This window comes from Calypte anna, chromosome 15 (assembly GCF_003957555.1).
Source record: "Calypte anna isolate BGI_N300 chromosome 15, bCalAnn1_v1.p, whole genome shotgun sequence".
Classification (NCBI taxonomy): Eukaryota; Metazoa; Chordata; class Aves; order Apodiformes; family Trochilidae; genus Calypte; species Calypte anna.
The window spans coordinates 8226003-8241913 of NC_044261.1; the positions used below are offsets into that span (position 1 = coordinate 8226003).

General features: G+C 38.0%; 1 protein-coding gene across 3 annotated transcripts in view; it reads right to left on the reverse strand.

Annotated features, from left to right (window-relative positions):
• Positions 1-15165, reverse strand: part of SFSWAP (splicing factor SWAP) — a 40438-nt gene extending 25273 nt beyond the window's left edge. For 2 of the 3 annotated variants that reach the window (XM_008502761.2, XM_008502760.2), the window contains exons 1-10: positions 14779-15165; positions 12107-12276; positions 11427-11564; positions 8433-8518; positions 4387-4612; positions 3831-3946; positions 2964-3099; positions 1073-1310; positions 662-793; positions 233-326 (exon numbers count right to left, since the gene is read on the reverse strand). In XM_008502761.2, coding sequence (XP_008500983.1) covers positions 233-326; positions 662-793; positions 1073-1310; positions 2964-3099; positions 3831-3946; positions 4387-4612; positions 8433-8518; positions 11427-11564; positions 12107-12276; positions 14779-15038 — 1596 coding nt within the window. In that variant the 5' untranslated portion in view covers positions 15039-15165. Of the gene's footprint in view, positions 1-232; positions 327-661; positions 794-1072; positions 1311-2963; positions 3100-3830; positions 3947-4386; positions 4613-8432; positions 8519-11426; positions 11565-12106; positions 12277-14778 lie in introns of those variants that run through there. The other variant, XM_030460449.1, reaches the window with a different exon arrangement.
• Between the last annotated feature and the right edge of the window lie 746 nt (positions 15166-15911).

Consider the following 15911-nt stretch of genomic DNA (forward strand, 5'->3'; position numbering starts at 1 on the left):
TTAAGTATCAAGCCATCTCACATATCTTTATTTAAATGCTACAAAAAAATAAAAAGCAATAAAAAAGAGCAATCACATCCTTTGCTGAACAATACCTCCATAATACATACCACATTTTTAAAACATCTCATGATAAGACAACAGATAAGCAAGTCCATTTCTCACTTACAATGCATTTTACTTATCTATACACACACAATATATATATATATATACATACACCCAAACATACCTGACTGTTGTCACTGTTCTCTTTTTGAAGGAAGAACTGTTTTTTAAATTCATAATAAGCATTATACTGGTGCCATGGTTGTAGGAACTCAAATCTGTTACAAGAAAACTGAAGATGTGAAATTGCACATGAACAGGGTAAATAACAGTCCTCTGCCAGTCCTCTAGCAAATAGAATGCTATTTATGTTTAGAAGCACTGTTACTTATGCCAAAGCTTCCTGAGGACACGTTCAGAGCATGGTTTCTACAGCCTGATTACCTCTTTTGAGGATTTGAGAAATTATGCTTTGGCATTACCTGTAAGTGAGTCCCTGAATTGCAATTTTAAAGAAAGAACTACAGTTTTGAGACCCACATGTCCTGGTAACAGCCTTAAAAATTAAAATCTCAACTTTTAAAATAGAAGTTAAAATCATGTTTTCTCCTACCTGAGATCATTCTTGGCACGAACACTGGTTTCAAATTTTATCCCATTCCTAGCAACATACTCAGCCAGCTTATCAATAACAGGTTGGATGTCTGGGGGTGGAGGTATAATGGCAACCACTGGGGCAATTGTGCTGAAAGTATCAAAAGCACATCATTTTTAGAAATAGAATATAAATATCTTCCAGACTTTAAAACAAACAAACAAAGAAACAAACAAAACCCCCCCAAAATACATGAGGTTTGCTCTCTGGGATTAGGTACAATAGGCATTAGGTACAATATCCAAGACCATAGTAGAGGTAATAAAAGTAATATAAACTCAGAGGAATCACTAATAACAGAACCCTCACTTCATGCTGAGGGACAGGATAGAGACACCTATAACCAACAAGCAAATCCGCATCTGGTACCTTGTAGATGTTGTGGTAGAAGTCAACCCACTGCTGCTCTCAGTTGTGTCTGGGGGAGGTGGAGGTGTAGTACCAGGGGGTGGAGGAACTGTTGCTACACCTGTAGTGCTGGATACAGTCACCCCTGCAGGCAATGCGTTGTAGTAGGTGGCAACATCTATTCCTGGAGGTGGAGGCGCAAGGCAATAGGTTCCATCAGGGAGCATATAGTAACTGTAATACATGGCTGCCACAGTTGCTATAAAAAGAAACATTTAAGGAAAAACGTTATAGTTAGAATAAAAACACCCAGTAACAAAGAAACAACACCACATGGGTAAGCACATTGAGAATCCAGATTCACACACTGATAAATGGCATCTTGTGTTAACACAAAACAAAACAAAGAAACAGAGGAAAAAAAAAGAATGCTGATATTAGCACACTTCTGATGAGTAAGAAATATGTAGATTAAGGGACAGAATCAGACATTAAAGGTCAGGGGGAAGACAAATAGGTATGAATAAAGAAGTGAACTCAAGAAGGCCTACTAAAAAATCATAAAATCACAGATTTGTTCTGGCTGGAAAAGACCTTTAAGATCATCAAGTCCAACCATTAATGACCTAATAGGAAGTTGTACTTCCTAATTCATCTCTGGCAATTAAACTCAGTTAAAACTATGTATACATTAGGAAAGAAATGTGAATTTATTAAAAAGTAACATCAAAAAAAAACCCCATTAGTATCACTACATTTAAGTACTTATTAAACCACGATGTATAGATACACACCTACTTATTGCTATCTCAAGAAGTAGACAGGTTTTGCAATTTATCAAGAATACAATGACCAACCAATCTGAGCAAACTTTCCACACTAGAAACTTCTCTGATTCTAGATAATAATTTATAAATATTTATAGCCATAAGTACAAAGAATTATGGCTTCCTTGTTTTCTGTAAGAACAATATTTTAGAATGCTTTTATTAGCTTAACACTTTTAAATGACAGTTACTTCTTGTAATTCTAAAGATTTTTCTGCAGAAAGAAGTATAAACAGAAAGTATTCAGGTAAATTACTTCAAAGGATTTACAGTAAGAGTTTACATTCCTGGAGGCAAAGTTTAATCAACGTATTAAATTATAATGAATTCTCCTCTTAAAAGTTTCATAGCTATTCTTGTGTGTCAGTATTTACTTTGTTCAAAGAATAAGTTATCCATCAGGAGAGGAGAATAGCAGTCTGTTTAAAAGAAAGGGAGAGGAATTGCAAACTGAACTTCTACTGATATTAAATTTTAATCTTCCAGTTTGCATCATAAACATTCAAGCTTGACAAAAAAGTAACCAGAAAACTGATGATCATTATTTATCTGTATATTACAGCCACATATTCTGATTTTAGTATTTGTTGAAATAACCACTAATTTTCAATTTCTCCACAGAAATATTATTTGAGTTTTATTAAGGTTCCTTAAGGCACAGTTTAAAATAAAAATTAGTTCCATGCATATTCCTCTCCACCTATAATCCTTTATGTGGTTCTCACCCTATAGTGAATCAAAATCAACTCTGGTTATGGCCATGCCTATTTGAAACAACTTTACTGGAAAAAAAAAAAAGAGCCCCAACAACACAACCTTGAAATAACACTATTCATTACCTACAAATTTACAGTATCATGAAACCCTAGTGTAGTGAAGGCTGCAATATAATTCCTGTATCTCAGTAGTGTCAATTCAACAGATAAATCAGAGGAATAATGAACCTTCAAAGATTCAGCAGGTCGAACAGGAATAAATATCAGTTATGACTGATAAAATAAGAAGCTAACGTATTTTCTACCCACCAGCATCCACATACAATTCATCAAGACACACCACCAGCTGCCTAATCACAATGCACTTACAATCAGAAGAATATTCTGCTTGTGATGTCTGTACAGCTGCCCCATCTGTTGACTGTGGTGCAGACGAGCTATTATCTGACTGCGCTTTGCGCACCAGTGCTGCCAGAGGATGATCTGGGTCTACCACCTTCAAAGGCTGAAAACAGAACAGAAAGAAGATTAAAACCTGAAGCACGTACTTAAAATAAGATAGCATCAGCCTAATCTGGAAAGAAAACTTATTGAAATTAGTAGGATCAATAATGTTGTCCAAACTCTGAAGGTACTGTGTTTGTAGCTCTCGGATCAGAATTAACTTTCTGAAAATTAGGGGGAAACAAACAAACAAAATTAATGTGAACAGAAATCCATGACATAAAAAAATGAAGGTATTGCTCTAACTTGTTTACTGACAAGGCTGGGATATGACACAGAACCCAACTAATCTAAATATCTCACAGCACCACTGCCATTCCTCTGAATTTTGAGAAAATTCTGAAATGCTATTCACTGAAACTGGTACTTCACATCAACTTTCTATCTCCTAAAATCTGAAAGAAAAACATTCTCTCTCAGCTTATACACAGAAGGCATTAAATATCTTAATCTTTTCAGCTCCAATACAGGTTCTGAGATAAATCCTTGAGTGATGCTCTCAATACCAGAGGGTAAAAATAGAAATATAATTCCTTACAAATGGAAAAATAACAACTTTTGTGCTGGAGAAAAGGTAATTTCATCAAAATCAGACTTCAGTTACTAAGATATAACCTAGAAAAAAAAAAACTTGGTTAACAAAAGATCTCAAGACCTGCATATTAGATTTTTTTTATGCCCATGAATCAGATGTTTTACGAGGTATGCAGTAATTTTAATAGGATCAAGTACCTTCATGAGCTCTTCAAGCCTACTGCATTTTTTAGATGCAAAGAGACTTGGATGCAGATAATTTCCATCATCATCGTCATCATCATCATCTTCTTCCTCAGATTTGACTTTCAAGTCTAAATAGAAACAATGAATTTTATTTGGCTTTGCTATGGATTTGTATTGGGAGAAAGATATTACAAGACAAGTCTTTGTTCTTTAAGTCTGCTTATTCACAAAAATATAAATACAAGAAGATACTGTTAGTCAATCTGAAACCTAAGTGCACAGATCAGCTTTCCACTGGACTAGAGCTATACAAGTGTTTCTAAAAGCCTGAAGATTGTAGCAGCTTTTGAATCTGAAAGCTTCACAAAATAATATTTTCTCTTACAAATTTCCCCCAATTTAAGCAAAATTTTGAGTCATCACATTCATCTCAGGAGCAGGATAACTCCACTGCCATTGCAAAACACCAAATAGATGTGGCTATTTTACTAAAAAAAAAACCAAACAACCAGTGGCTATTTCAGTGCTACACATCCTTCAGACATCCATTTGCCAGGGAACAACTCACGTTTTTTCTCGTCCGCTTTACTTTCGGAAGGAGCAGCGTATCGTCCCTCCTTCATTGCCTTCTGAATGAATTTGTAGTAGGGGTTGAGGTAGTGATCAAACCTCAAGAAGTCAAACTGGGAGTTGCGTGCTTGCTTGGCTTTTAGCATGATCTCAAACTGTGCTCCCTGCTTGCAGACAAAGTTTGCAGTTCGCTCAATGATCGCGTGCATTTTTGCAGTCGGTGGCTGTGGGAGTAAAGTAATACATTTGATATTTTCATAAGCAGCTTGTGAAGTACAATAAAGCTCCAGAGGGAACTAGAAAGAGCAGCAGTTCCCTGTCCCTCTCCTCAGGTTTCTCTAGCAAGTCAGTTCCATAATCACTTTCAAGCAGTGAAAGCACATCAGCTCAAAAACCACCAACAGTCCCAGTTTTCCCTGGTTGCTCATTCATTCTTTTTTTGCAAGATCCTCTCCTATACAAACAAATATTTTTGCCATTGCACACCAAACTGAAGAGGGGCACAAACCCTGGTTGAGTTTGATATAGCAAAAAGATTTTTCTTAAGCCAGATACATTCCATAGCCAGGGAGACTCTCGTGGTGGCACAAGACAGAAGACAGAGCTGTTTCTTGACCCCGCAATGCCAACTTAAAGTAGCCCTACTTTACACCTCAAGGTGCTCTGAAGACCCAACATGCATGACCTTCCCCCAAAAGCTGTTCTCTATTTTTAATGAATGTGGAAATACTGGTCCCAAGTAGAAAAGCTGGTTACTTTTAATTTGTTTGGAAGGAAGACATAGTTTCTTAATAACAAAATTAAAATTGCTATTCCAGTGTGCTGTCACATTCCCATAAAGCCACTGAACACTTTAGCAACAAAGCAAAAAGGAAATAATTAAGTTGAGCAGCATCCATGCACTTCCATTCCCAAAATCCAGTGTAAGGAGAACTACAATATCAAACTCAAGCATTGAAAAGAACAAGAATGTAGTGAAATAATGAATGAACTTCACCATTCACTCTCTTTATTTTCATACCCAGATAGCTCTGTTTTGTCTTGAGCTTAGTAAACCGTGGAAACACATACTCTGTGCCTATAAAGACTGAAGTGTCACATTAATGATTCGTTTTAGCTTTGCATTTTGATTATTCAAATGAAAATATGCTGCAAACCTCAGGTAATCTTTTTCAGAAGTCTGGAAGCACATGAAACATTGGTGCTCTTTTCAGGGAAAAAAGTCTGAATGTGGTCACACAGCACATTCTTAGAAATTATTTTCAGCTGACTGGATCCTTTAGTAGAACAACATGTTCAGTATGGAAAATAATTAGTTTTTTCAAGTTTTACTTGCCCCTCTCAAACATTACCAAAGGCAAATTTAATTAGAGGCCAGGAAGCTCTCAACAAACTGGTAACATTTTGTGCACAGCCAGTTTCACTATTTAATCATACATCAAGTCTCTCTATTTCTGCAGTTCTTGTACAGAAATACAAAATACACTCAGGGCCAAGAGATTCAGAAAGAAAACTGAAAATCAGCAAGGCAGCAGAAATTACTGTCTGGTCTTGAATTTGAAACTGGTACCACTGTAATCTCTGGAAAACAGGCACTACAAATATTAATCTGCTTTTAATTGAATTCTAGATTACTCATCTAGATTATTAACACCACTGATCAACAAAACACAATCTGAAAAATACTAAATAACACACAGAGACATGGGTATCATCAACATATTTTAGTTTGCTATTACATTCAATAAAAACACTAAACTTCTGAACTGAGAACCGTTAAAGCTCCTGAATTTAAGAGTACTTGCCAGAGCAAAAACCATTCTAAAAAATACTCTATGTCATCACTACATCTAGTCATATGTACCCTGCTCCAGCCATTAAAGACTGTAATTAAAAGTTTTTCATGAGTCAGTCCCTCTTACTGCAAGCTAAGTAACCACCCTCCAATCAGCACAGGCAATAATTTAAAATCTTATGCTGCTCCAGACCTCCTGCATCCTCCACACAACTCTTCTACATCCCAGTGTGAGATGACTGCTGCAGCTCAAGTTGCTGTAGGCTCTGCATTCAGTAGCTCCCTACAGCCCTTGAGTGTCTCCTGCTGCCTGCCTACTCCTCATTTGACATTTACACCTTGGATTGCTCTGCATTAAAGGAACTATTTTATATCTGTTTTATTGAACTGTACCTTGCAGGTCATGAACACAGTCTCCAAGTTAGCAAGATGACTCTTAAATTGTATCTTACTCCCAAGCACTACAGTTTTCTCTCACAAATGACTCAAAATTTATGTGCTCTTCCCCTGCTGTGACCATCAACAAGATTCAGGGGCCTTGGATATTAGTGAGCAGAAAACTCAGGAGAGACCTAAAACACCACTGTCATTTCCACAAATCAGTCTGTGTCTGTGCACCTTTCCCAGTCACTTGTAGACTGATATTAGGGCAATGGAATTAAATATAAATTTGATGGATTTCCTTGTATTTGTTTGGGTTTTTTTGGGGTTTTTTTTGTGAGAAATATTTTATAAACATGCCTGTAAAACCCCCACCTGTAATTTTCCAGGTTTCTATCCTTCACAGGAATTAAATTTAAAAATACACATATTCAATAGTAAGACCAAATGACTTGATAAGAACAGCAACAACAACTTCTCAAGACTTAAACCATTTATCAATTCACAATCAAAGGCCAAGTAAATATTGTTTTCAGAGCTGCTGTCTAGACATTATGGGTTGTTTTTCTGAAAATCAAAAGAAAATATGCCAACATTTGCTTTCTATTTATTTGAATATACTAGAATTCAATAGCTGACTGAGAAATCACTTCAGTAAGCCCCACACTGCATTCTGAAACTTCCATGTAAAATATTTCTCAAGTTTCAGAACAAAATGCAAGCAATGCAGCTATCTAGAACAGCAAATATTCTTTCACCAGCAGTTACTTTCTGTAAGCAGCATCCATATGCTAATAAGCAGCTTCTCACTAAGAACTCAATGTCCTTATTTTGAGATTGAAGTATAACTCATAATTCAAAGGCAATAATATATTAAAACCTTTCCTGAACTCAGAAGCAAGTTTGCAAGCACTTCACTAATGAAATGTATTATAATATTGTAAAGAAAAGCACAAGTAAAATTAGAAGCAAAGTTGCACATTAGATTTGTTAAATAGCTCTTATAAAAAAAAAAAGAAAACAACAACAAAACAGGATAAAAATTTTCAGTTAAAAACTAATGAAGTAGAAAAACACCTTGAACACAAATATCTGTGTTCACTATTAGTAAGAGAGTACTTTGAGTCATTCCTGTCCTAGGCTATTAAGTTGAAAAGGCAGTCCAAATATACATTAACATTTTCATGGCCATGGTATAAGAGAAATAGTATTATCTCACTACCAATATCTTAAATGAAACTCAATTTCTCATAGTTTAAAATTTACTCCATCAGGTGAAGGTTCAGCTCCCTTCAGGAAAAACACACAAGCTGCAATGTAGTTTACAGTGTACTACATAGCAAATTTTGTGGAAAAAAAGAATTTCTATATGTTAATACTTTTAAGTTAATTCAGAATTTCCTAGAAATCAGCTCCTGCATTTGTCCTTGAGTGGGCTAGTCTTAAACACTGCCTTTATATTTGATCACTTCCTAGCCTACACCAGTTGAAACTCAATTAAAAAGAATCCAGGAAAAAAACTTCATCAGAAGTAATTTTCTGCTTTAAAGGTCCTTTACATTTGGAATTTCTACCTTTACATCCAGTAAGCACCCACTGCAAGAGCAACTGACTTTTTCCTGCTTTATCTAAAATATCACAAGTGATGCTAAGTGCACTTATGATAAGTGCTGCAATAATTTCAGTGTGAAGAAAATTCAAGAGAGTTGACAGAATTCAAGAAAGAACATTTAAAATCAAGCTATTATATTCGAATGATTTAAAATGTACCACACCAAAATTAAGGGAAAAAAAATTAAATCTGCAAACCACTACAAACTCCTTGCAAATGGACAGAAATGTAGGTTGCATTAAATGTACACACATACCAGCTCCACATCAGAAGGTACGTTCAGTCCTGGAGGGGCAACAAAAGGTTCTTCATTTTCCTCTACATTTTCTGTCTGAGCTGTCTCTACAAGAAATGACAGAATAAAATGCTATAGGACAGAATATGTCAAAGTACTAAAATGTTAACAAAAAATTTAAATTCTTAAATCCAAGTGTATCTAAAAGCATGTGCAAAGAATTTCTCAATGAAATTCTAACCATCATTTGCACTGAGGACTTTTAAATATGGTTCCTCTCCCAGGTGTTATGCATAGTTTATTTAAGATTACATAAATTATGCCTTACTGGAGAAATTAAAAAGAATAAAGCCCTAACACTTCGGCCCTGACTACAGGGCTGAAAACAAGCAAGTGCCATAAGAAAAATACTCATTTTCATGAATATTACTTTTTGTTTTCACCATAAAACTCATGCAAAATTAAGGGGAACCAGTTTCAATGCACTAGGTGAGTCATTTGCTACCAGTGATTAAAATACTATAGGTATCCAGTATCTGATAAAACCCATACATTTGGTCTATCTGAATTCAGTTCCCTGCTAATCAACCACTTCCACCTGTGCAAACAAACCTAAGCACCTTCATCAGTTTCCCAACCCTAATGAAATATATACAGGATAAAATCCACTTTCATCACCTACAGAGGGAAAACAGCAGTTGCCTTAATAATCAAGTAAAAAAAAAAAATGTTGCAAATAATCTGTGAGTTCAGCCTCCAGTTTGTATAGTTCCTTTTATATCAAGTCTAACACATCCAAAACTTGAACCAAATTATCCTGTGAACTACTCATCTAGAAGTTATTCTCTTACAAAAGCAAATCTGTATTAGATTCTGTTATTTGGTATACCAGACATGTTGCTCTGAAGATATTTTGCTTTACAAATTTTTTAAGTAATTGAAGGGGGAAGTTTACTTTTTAAAGTTACTTTTACTACTGTTCTATTAGCTTTAAGAGAAAATGGATTCTATTTTTACCCTAAAAAAATTAGACAGCACAAATTGCATGAAAATCTAACTATGGAAACTATGGACACGGCAGAGCAGCCTAATCATGCATGAGATGTCATAGCAACTACTGCACACAAGCTTTTATCCATGCAAGAAACTGGAGTCCATGTTTTTGTTACTGTCTGGTAGTTTTGTTTTGTTTATTTTATGTTTCTTTAAATAAATTCAAACAGTTTAAACTCCACAAAGGCACACAGAAATTATAGCATCAAGGAAAGGAGGAAAAAGCAGCAGACAAAGCAGAATAGGACTGGTTCTGGCAGCAGCTCCAGGCAACACTAAGTGTTCACAAAACTACAGCCTGCAATTCACATTACTGTTATCTTCATCTTCAAATATTGGATTTCACTCTACTATGATTTATAAAGAATGAATGTTGAGTTTATAGTCCTGTATTATTAGAAATTGTAACCATATAGCAATCTATTAAATGTATGTAGAGTACAGCAAAAGGTAATACCAATATTTCTATCTCACGACTACCACAAGTCCTTTTTCCCCAAGAACTACCAAGTATTAGGAGAAAATACACCTTTTGTTATCCAACACTACTACAAGTTTTCTAGACCACAGCTCAGTAAAAAAGCTCACAACTGAAATAATGTTCCAGTGATCCTCTAAGGATCTCTACTTCTCAGCAGCAGCTAAGAGAATTCTCACAATTACACTGCAAGATTTTGTAATAGCTCAGGGTGAAACTTCCATGCTGCATCAAATAATAATTAACTTAACATTAACTTGTCAGAACACTGATTAGTTGAGTATTTCTTTGCCAAAAACTAAGTCATTGTATTTCAGCATTATTCCTAAAAATTACTTAATAAAGCTGAACTACATTATTTTAGACAGCTCATCGTTCTAGGAAGGAGAACAATGCAGAGTAACCCAGACAAAGCTTGAACTCTCAACAGCTCTTACCAAATGAAACTGCAATTTTTACTTACTCATAAACCTGATAAAAGGTAGATTGTGTAACATTATGGCACATGTTTATTCAGTTTTGCAAAGGGCTGTAAGGTTCAGCAGATTGCCTTTGTAGTGACCACTGAAGAGGGGGCATTCAATTTTTAATCTCTATGCAGCAAAGAAAGATGGGGGAGCCAACCTACAAGTATGTTCTCTATCATCCCCAATTTTTAAGTTGGCTTCTCCCTATACATGAAAAACACCCCTATGACAAGAAACACTCAAAAACTGTATGCAAAGAGAACTAGAAATGATTTGATTATGGAATCTACCAGACAAATGGGAATAAAACAAAGAAATTAAACCCCAGAAAAGACAATGCAATTCAGCATCAGTGCTGAAGAATACAGAAGAAATCCCTGGTACAATGCAAGCTGCATGAACACTGACATCACCTCTCACACAGCAGCAAAATCAACAAATGTGTTAGCACCTAAAATAATCCTGCCCTGTAGAACACACTCTGGTAAAGCAAAATCACATCTCATACCATGATAACACAGCAATATCCAGTTAGACAACCCAGTTGTCATTAAACAATATTAACTTTACTAAGGCACAGTTCAGTAACACCTGAAAACTTCCTTAAGCCTTCAAGTTAAAATTGCAATGTTATCATAATTATAGATGGGAACATGAGAACTTGAATTCTGCATTTTTTAAGATCACAGAGAGCAACACACTCTGTTGAAAACAGGCTCATCCATAATTACTAAGATGACAAGATCTAAACTTCAAAAATATATATTCTTGCTAATTACAATTCCGTGTTTGTAGTACTTCAGTATTGCCTGCACTATAGCAGAAAAATACAGTTCATCAAGAGCAAACTTGGCAAATATTCAGCAACAGGTCCCTAAAAACTTCACTAAAATGCTCTGAGATTTTTTTACTTGCATTTTAATGAAACATACATTTGCAACCTACAGCTGCAAGCGAGAGACAGAAGAGGTACTATGTTCTTCCCCTCAATTAACCCTTGCTATTTTTATCCCTTACCTCTTTGTTTTGCAGGCTGATGCTCCTCCTCCTCAGTGGGTTCTGAAGGGTCATAATAATCACTGCCATAACGGAATCCCACTGCATTATAGGTACCATCCTCTGCCAGAGCTTCACTCAGTCTTTTATATTCCTCCTCTTGAAGAAAAATGCAATTACCAACCATTAGAACATATTTAAAAGCTAATTTGTTAAAAAAAAAAAAGAAAAAAGGAAATAATATTTCTTACTTTAGCTTTTAAATGAGAAGTTTTCACCTAATCATTTTAACTGTCATTAAAAAATTGAACAGAAAAGCACAGAATGCACATATGCTGGCCATTTATTTCCTCCTGAAGAGATAAAGGCTGTGGGTTAAGACATTCTACTATAATTATGCATACCAGAGCACAGAATTTCATTTACACAACACTAAAAAAGCAGAATGTGTTTATTCTGGGTTTTTTTTTTTTGGGTCTCAAATCCCAGCCTGCCCTCAGAATCTGGGCAATTTCTGTGTGGCTCTATATTTAAACTATCCTGAGGTCCTCTCACATACGCAAAGACTCCCGTTTTTCGAATCCACTGGGTACTGTCAAGATAACATCAGAAAAAGAGAGTATAAAATTAGGAGTAAATTTAACTTAAATAACTATTTATTTAAACATAAGCTAAACTCAGGAAGTTTCCTTGAGCAATACCTTGCCTCGCCTCCTCCTCAAGCAAGTCCGTATGCAAGGCTAAATACCTCTCTTCATCACAGAGGGCTTCTATTCTAGCTTCCTCTTCAGACAACTGATAATCTCTGTTCCATGTGGAATATTCAGCATCATATTCAGAAAGGTCATGCAGGTGACCACGCCCATCGTACCTGCAGGACGAAACAGTTGGTCAATGCAAAAAACTTAGGGCTTGGGTTTAGGTGACTACTTAAATACTTACCCATTAAAAATGAAAACAAAACAAAAAAAATACTTATAGGTTAAAGCATACTTCCTTTTAGAAGTTTACGTTTACTTTTGCTAATCATTTGTTCACCGAGTATGGAAAAATTTGTTTAATAGTCTAAATTCCTCTCCGAGAAACTAAATAAATTATTACAATTAAAGGCAAAGGTATCCTTTTAATAGTTTTAAGTGGGATCCATTTCCTTAACAGCTCTTACCGTACGTGCTTCAACCAATCAATGTCACTTGCAAACTATGTTTTTTTTCTGGAAAGTCAAATAGCTTACATTCACACAAACCCGAATACATAAATACCTATCCGTAAGAACCAAACGGTCGAAATTTCCTCGCTTCTTTCTGCTAGTCCCGAGCTCTCAGCAGAGATCTTCACCATAGAAACTTGCGTCCATTGGAGGTAAAATCATGGCTAGGCTCGGCCCCTAGCCATTTGGCTGAGGAAATAAGTTCTGGGTTATGTGATAGAGAGACACACATACATAGGAACAGTAACATATACATGCAATTTTAAGGAGGTTTCACCGTAAAAAAAAAACCCAAAAAAAAAAAAACAACCACCATGGCAGAGATCACTGAGGTACAGAGTTCCTCTCCACTAAGCAAAACAGTTTTATTTGCAGGAAAAGCACTGCACTGGGGTAAGGTTCATTCAGCAAGAGAAACTGATTGAAAAGTAAAGTGATAGTGAACTCGACTCCGTGGAGGTGTCTTCCCACACACAACTCTTGACTTGTGCCAACTCGCTAGACCAAAAACAAAGAAAGGAAATATCCTTAATAGCAAAAAGTTAATGAAACACGTCAGGTCTGGTTAATCAAGCTCTGTCCACAGGCAAACTTCAACCCATGTCTTCTTATATAGCAACGTGCTTTTCCCAACGTGGTGAAAATGAAGACTTTCTGCTGCTGGAGATAAAACAATCTAAGCTTCCAAAGGAGTTTGTAAGATTAGTAATTGCAAGCTACCTGAACATCCAGATGTATGTTATTTGAATTTTTTTGGTGTTATAGGCACATACTTAGTGTTTGTTCCCAACAATTTCTGTAACAAATGTGAACTGGGTTATTGTTCCACGGGACCACAGAACCAGCCTCTTCCCACTAGTGACATCTGTCACTGAAGTGAGCTGGATTAGAAGTGTGCATCCTAACACTTCTGTCCTCGTTTAATTCAGAAATTAAACACAGCTAGAAAGAGTTAGGGTTGTTCTGTCATGTACGTTTATTCCAATTTAACCAAGTTTAATCATAAAATGCATTAACAGCACAAAACCCCAAACAGTGCAAGGGTATCACTTTTTTCTCCAGTCATATGGAAAAAAAATGAAAAGTCTTTCCCTTACTGCTTGTTTTTGGAAGGCAAATGCAGCTGCTACATCAACCCAAGAAAAAACACCTATAGCATCAAAACAATGATGAAATTGAGGGAACAACTACCTCGAGTATGTCACATGATCCTTTTCAACCAAAAATCCTCCCATCTTTCCCACTAAGGCTTTTAGGATCAGCCACAACTCTTCAATTACACTTTCAGTGCACCACTCAAATATACCAGACTTGGCCTCCCACTTGCCCTCTCCAGGAAAACATTCAGAAAAGTCATTCTGAATAAGTTTATTTCTCAATCACACACTGCACTGCTGAAGCAACTTTGGAGACCAGCAGCAAAACCAAAGCAGATTCCATTCCTCTCTCAGGCCATGAGCCTGCATCTACTGCAAAACAACCAAATGCCACCTCTAACATAAAGTCTGAAAAGCAAGAACACAAAACCAAAGCCATTCTGCCTGATGCACTCCATCATGGCAAAAAGAAAATGTAATTAGGCCAAGATTTATTTTTGGGGTATCTCAACAACCAGCCTGTAGCTGGATTATGCAGGAGAAACAAGAAAGCCCCATTTCCCCTAACGTGGATCCTTTCCCACTCCCCACAATGCATCCTTCTCACTTAAGAAAATGCATAAAGTGCCTAAGAAACGTGCCCAGGAAACCAGGCTCCCTTTGTTACCAAGTGAGAAAACGTGACATTCGTGGTTTGCACTGAAAAGGAACAGATTATACCCACTCTCCCTGTAAATCCTACCCTAAGAAATGAAGCAGAAATGACTCCACGCACACTGTCAAAAGGAGGGGAACCTCCCAGCGCTGCCAGAGCGGGAAACCTCGAGTTCCCACTGCCGGAGGGATGGCCCAGCAGCCTTACAAAAGCAGCAATCAAAACACTCTCTACCAGGAGGAGCCAGTGAATCTATCTCTGCCAGGAAGATCCCCACACGTCTGCCAGAGCGAGCCCTTTGCTCATTCCCCGCGCTCAGTCGCCCACAGCATAAAGGGAGGGAAGGGGGGAACAGAAAGAGGCTATAACAGGAGATCTCGGAGCAGAGTCTGGGGGTTGTGTTACACCGACCTATCGATCATGATCTTGGGGTCTCCCATCCAAGGAATAAGGTGTCGCCCCTGCTCCTGGTACTGAGCCTTCTCATCATCTCGAAACAGCTTGCAGGCATAGCCGAACACCAGCAGCTCCACACGGCTATTCCCACCTCCACCTCCTCCTCCACCTCCTCCGGGGGGCCCGGGGACCGCTCCCCCGCCTGACAACAACATTAGGGGCGGCTGGCCTGCTTCTTCTGCACTCCGTCGAGAGCCTCCGACCCCTCCGTACATCACCAGGGGAGGCAGCAAGGAGGAGGAAACTCGCAGGAACAACGACTGTCCGAGAAGCGAGTCGCCCAAAAGGTCGGGCCCGCACTAAACTCCCCAGCTCCAGAACACCTCAGTCGCCATCACCCGAAACAAAATGGCGACGCTTCCGCTTCCGCTGAGAGAGCAGAACCTAAGCTGGCTTCGTCCAGGGGGCAGATTCGCCATCGGTGTTTTGCAGCCCGAGTGTGAAATCGAAGGAAAAGAAGGTGGAAGGCGGAGGACTCCGCGCTACCGTCGGGACAGCGCGTCCTTAGGGCGACTACGGCTGATTTCCTGGCGCGGAGCGGGACGCGGCGTTTGGGACGAAAGTGCGGAACAAAAGGAAAGAGGGGGAGCGGCTCCTCTGAGGCGCTGGGAGCGATCGGAGCGCGGCTGCGGGGTCCCCTCAGCATCCCCAGCCTGGGGTTGGACCCTTTTGTGAAACATCGCGGCTGATATGGCTACAGAAAGTTTCAAAACAGAAGGGGGGATGTGGCGGGGGCTCTGGGCAGGGCAGGGAGCCGGGTGTCTGTCCCCTCAGGGAGCTGAGGAGGGGAGGTAAAGGGAGACGAAGGAAATGGAGAGGCTGAGGGGCTCGGCAGGAATCACTTGGGGGGCTGGGTGACCCTCCAGAGGGGCAGAGATGGGTGTTATAAATGACCGAGACTCAATATTCGGTTAATGGTTTAATTTAATTAATAAATTGAATTTGCAGTAAGCAAAGCAGCGCTGGGTGCACGGGGAGTCTCCGCTCCACTCACACTTCTAAAACTCTAGAATTACCTTATATTGATTACAATTCTATGAATATTAAAAAGGGGTGGGTTTACATAAATATATTCATAGGGATTACAT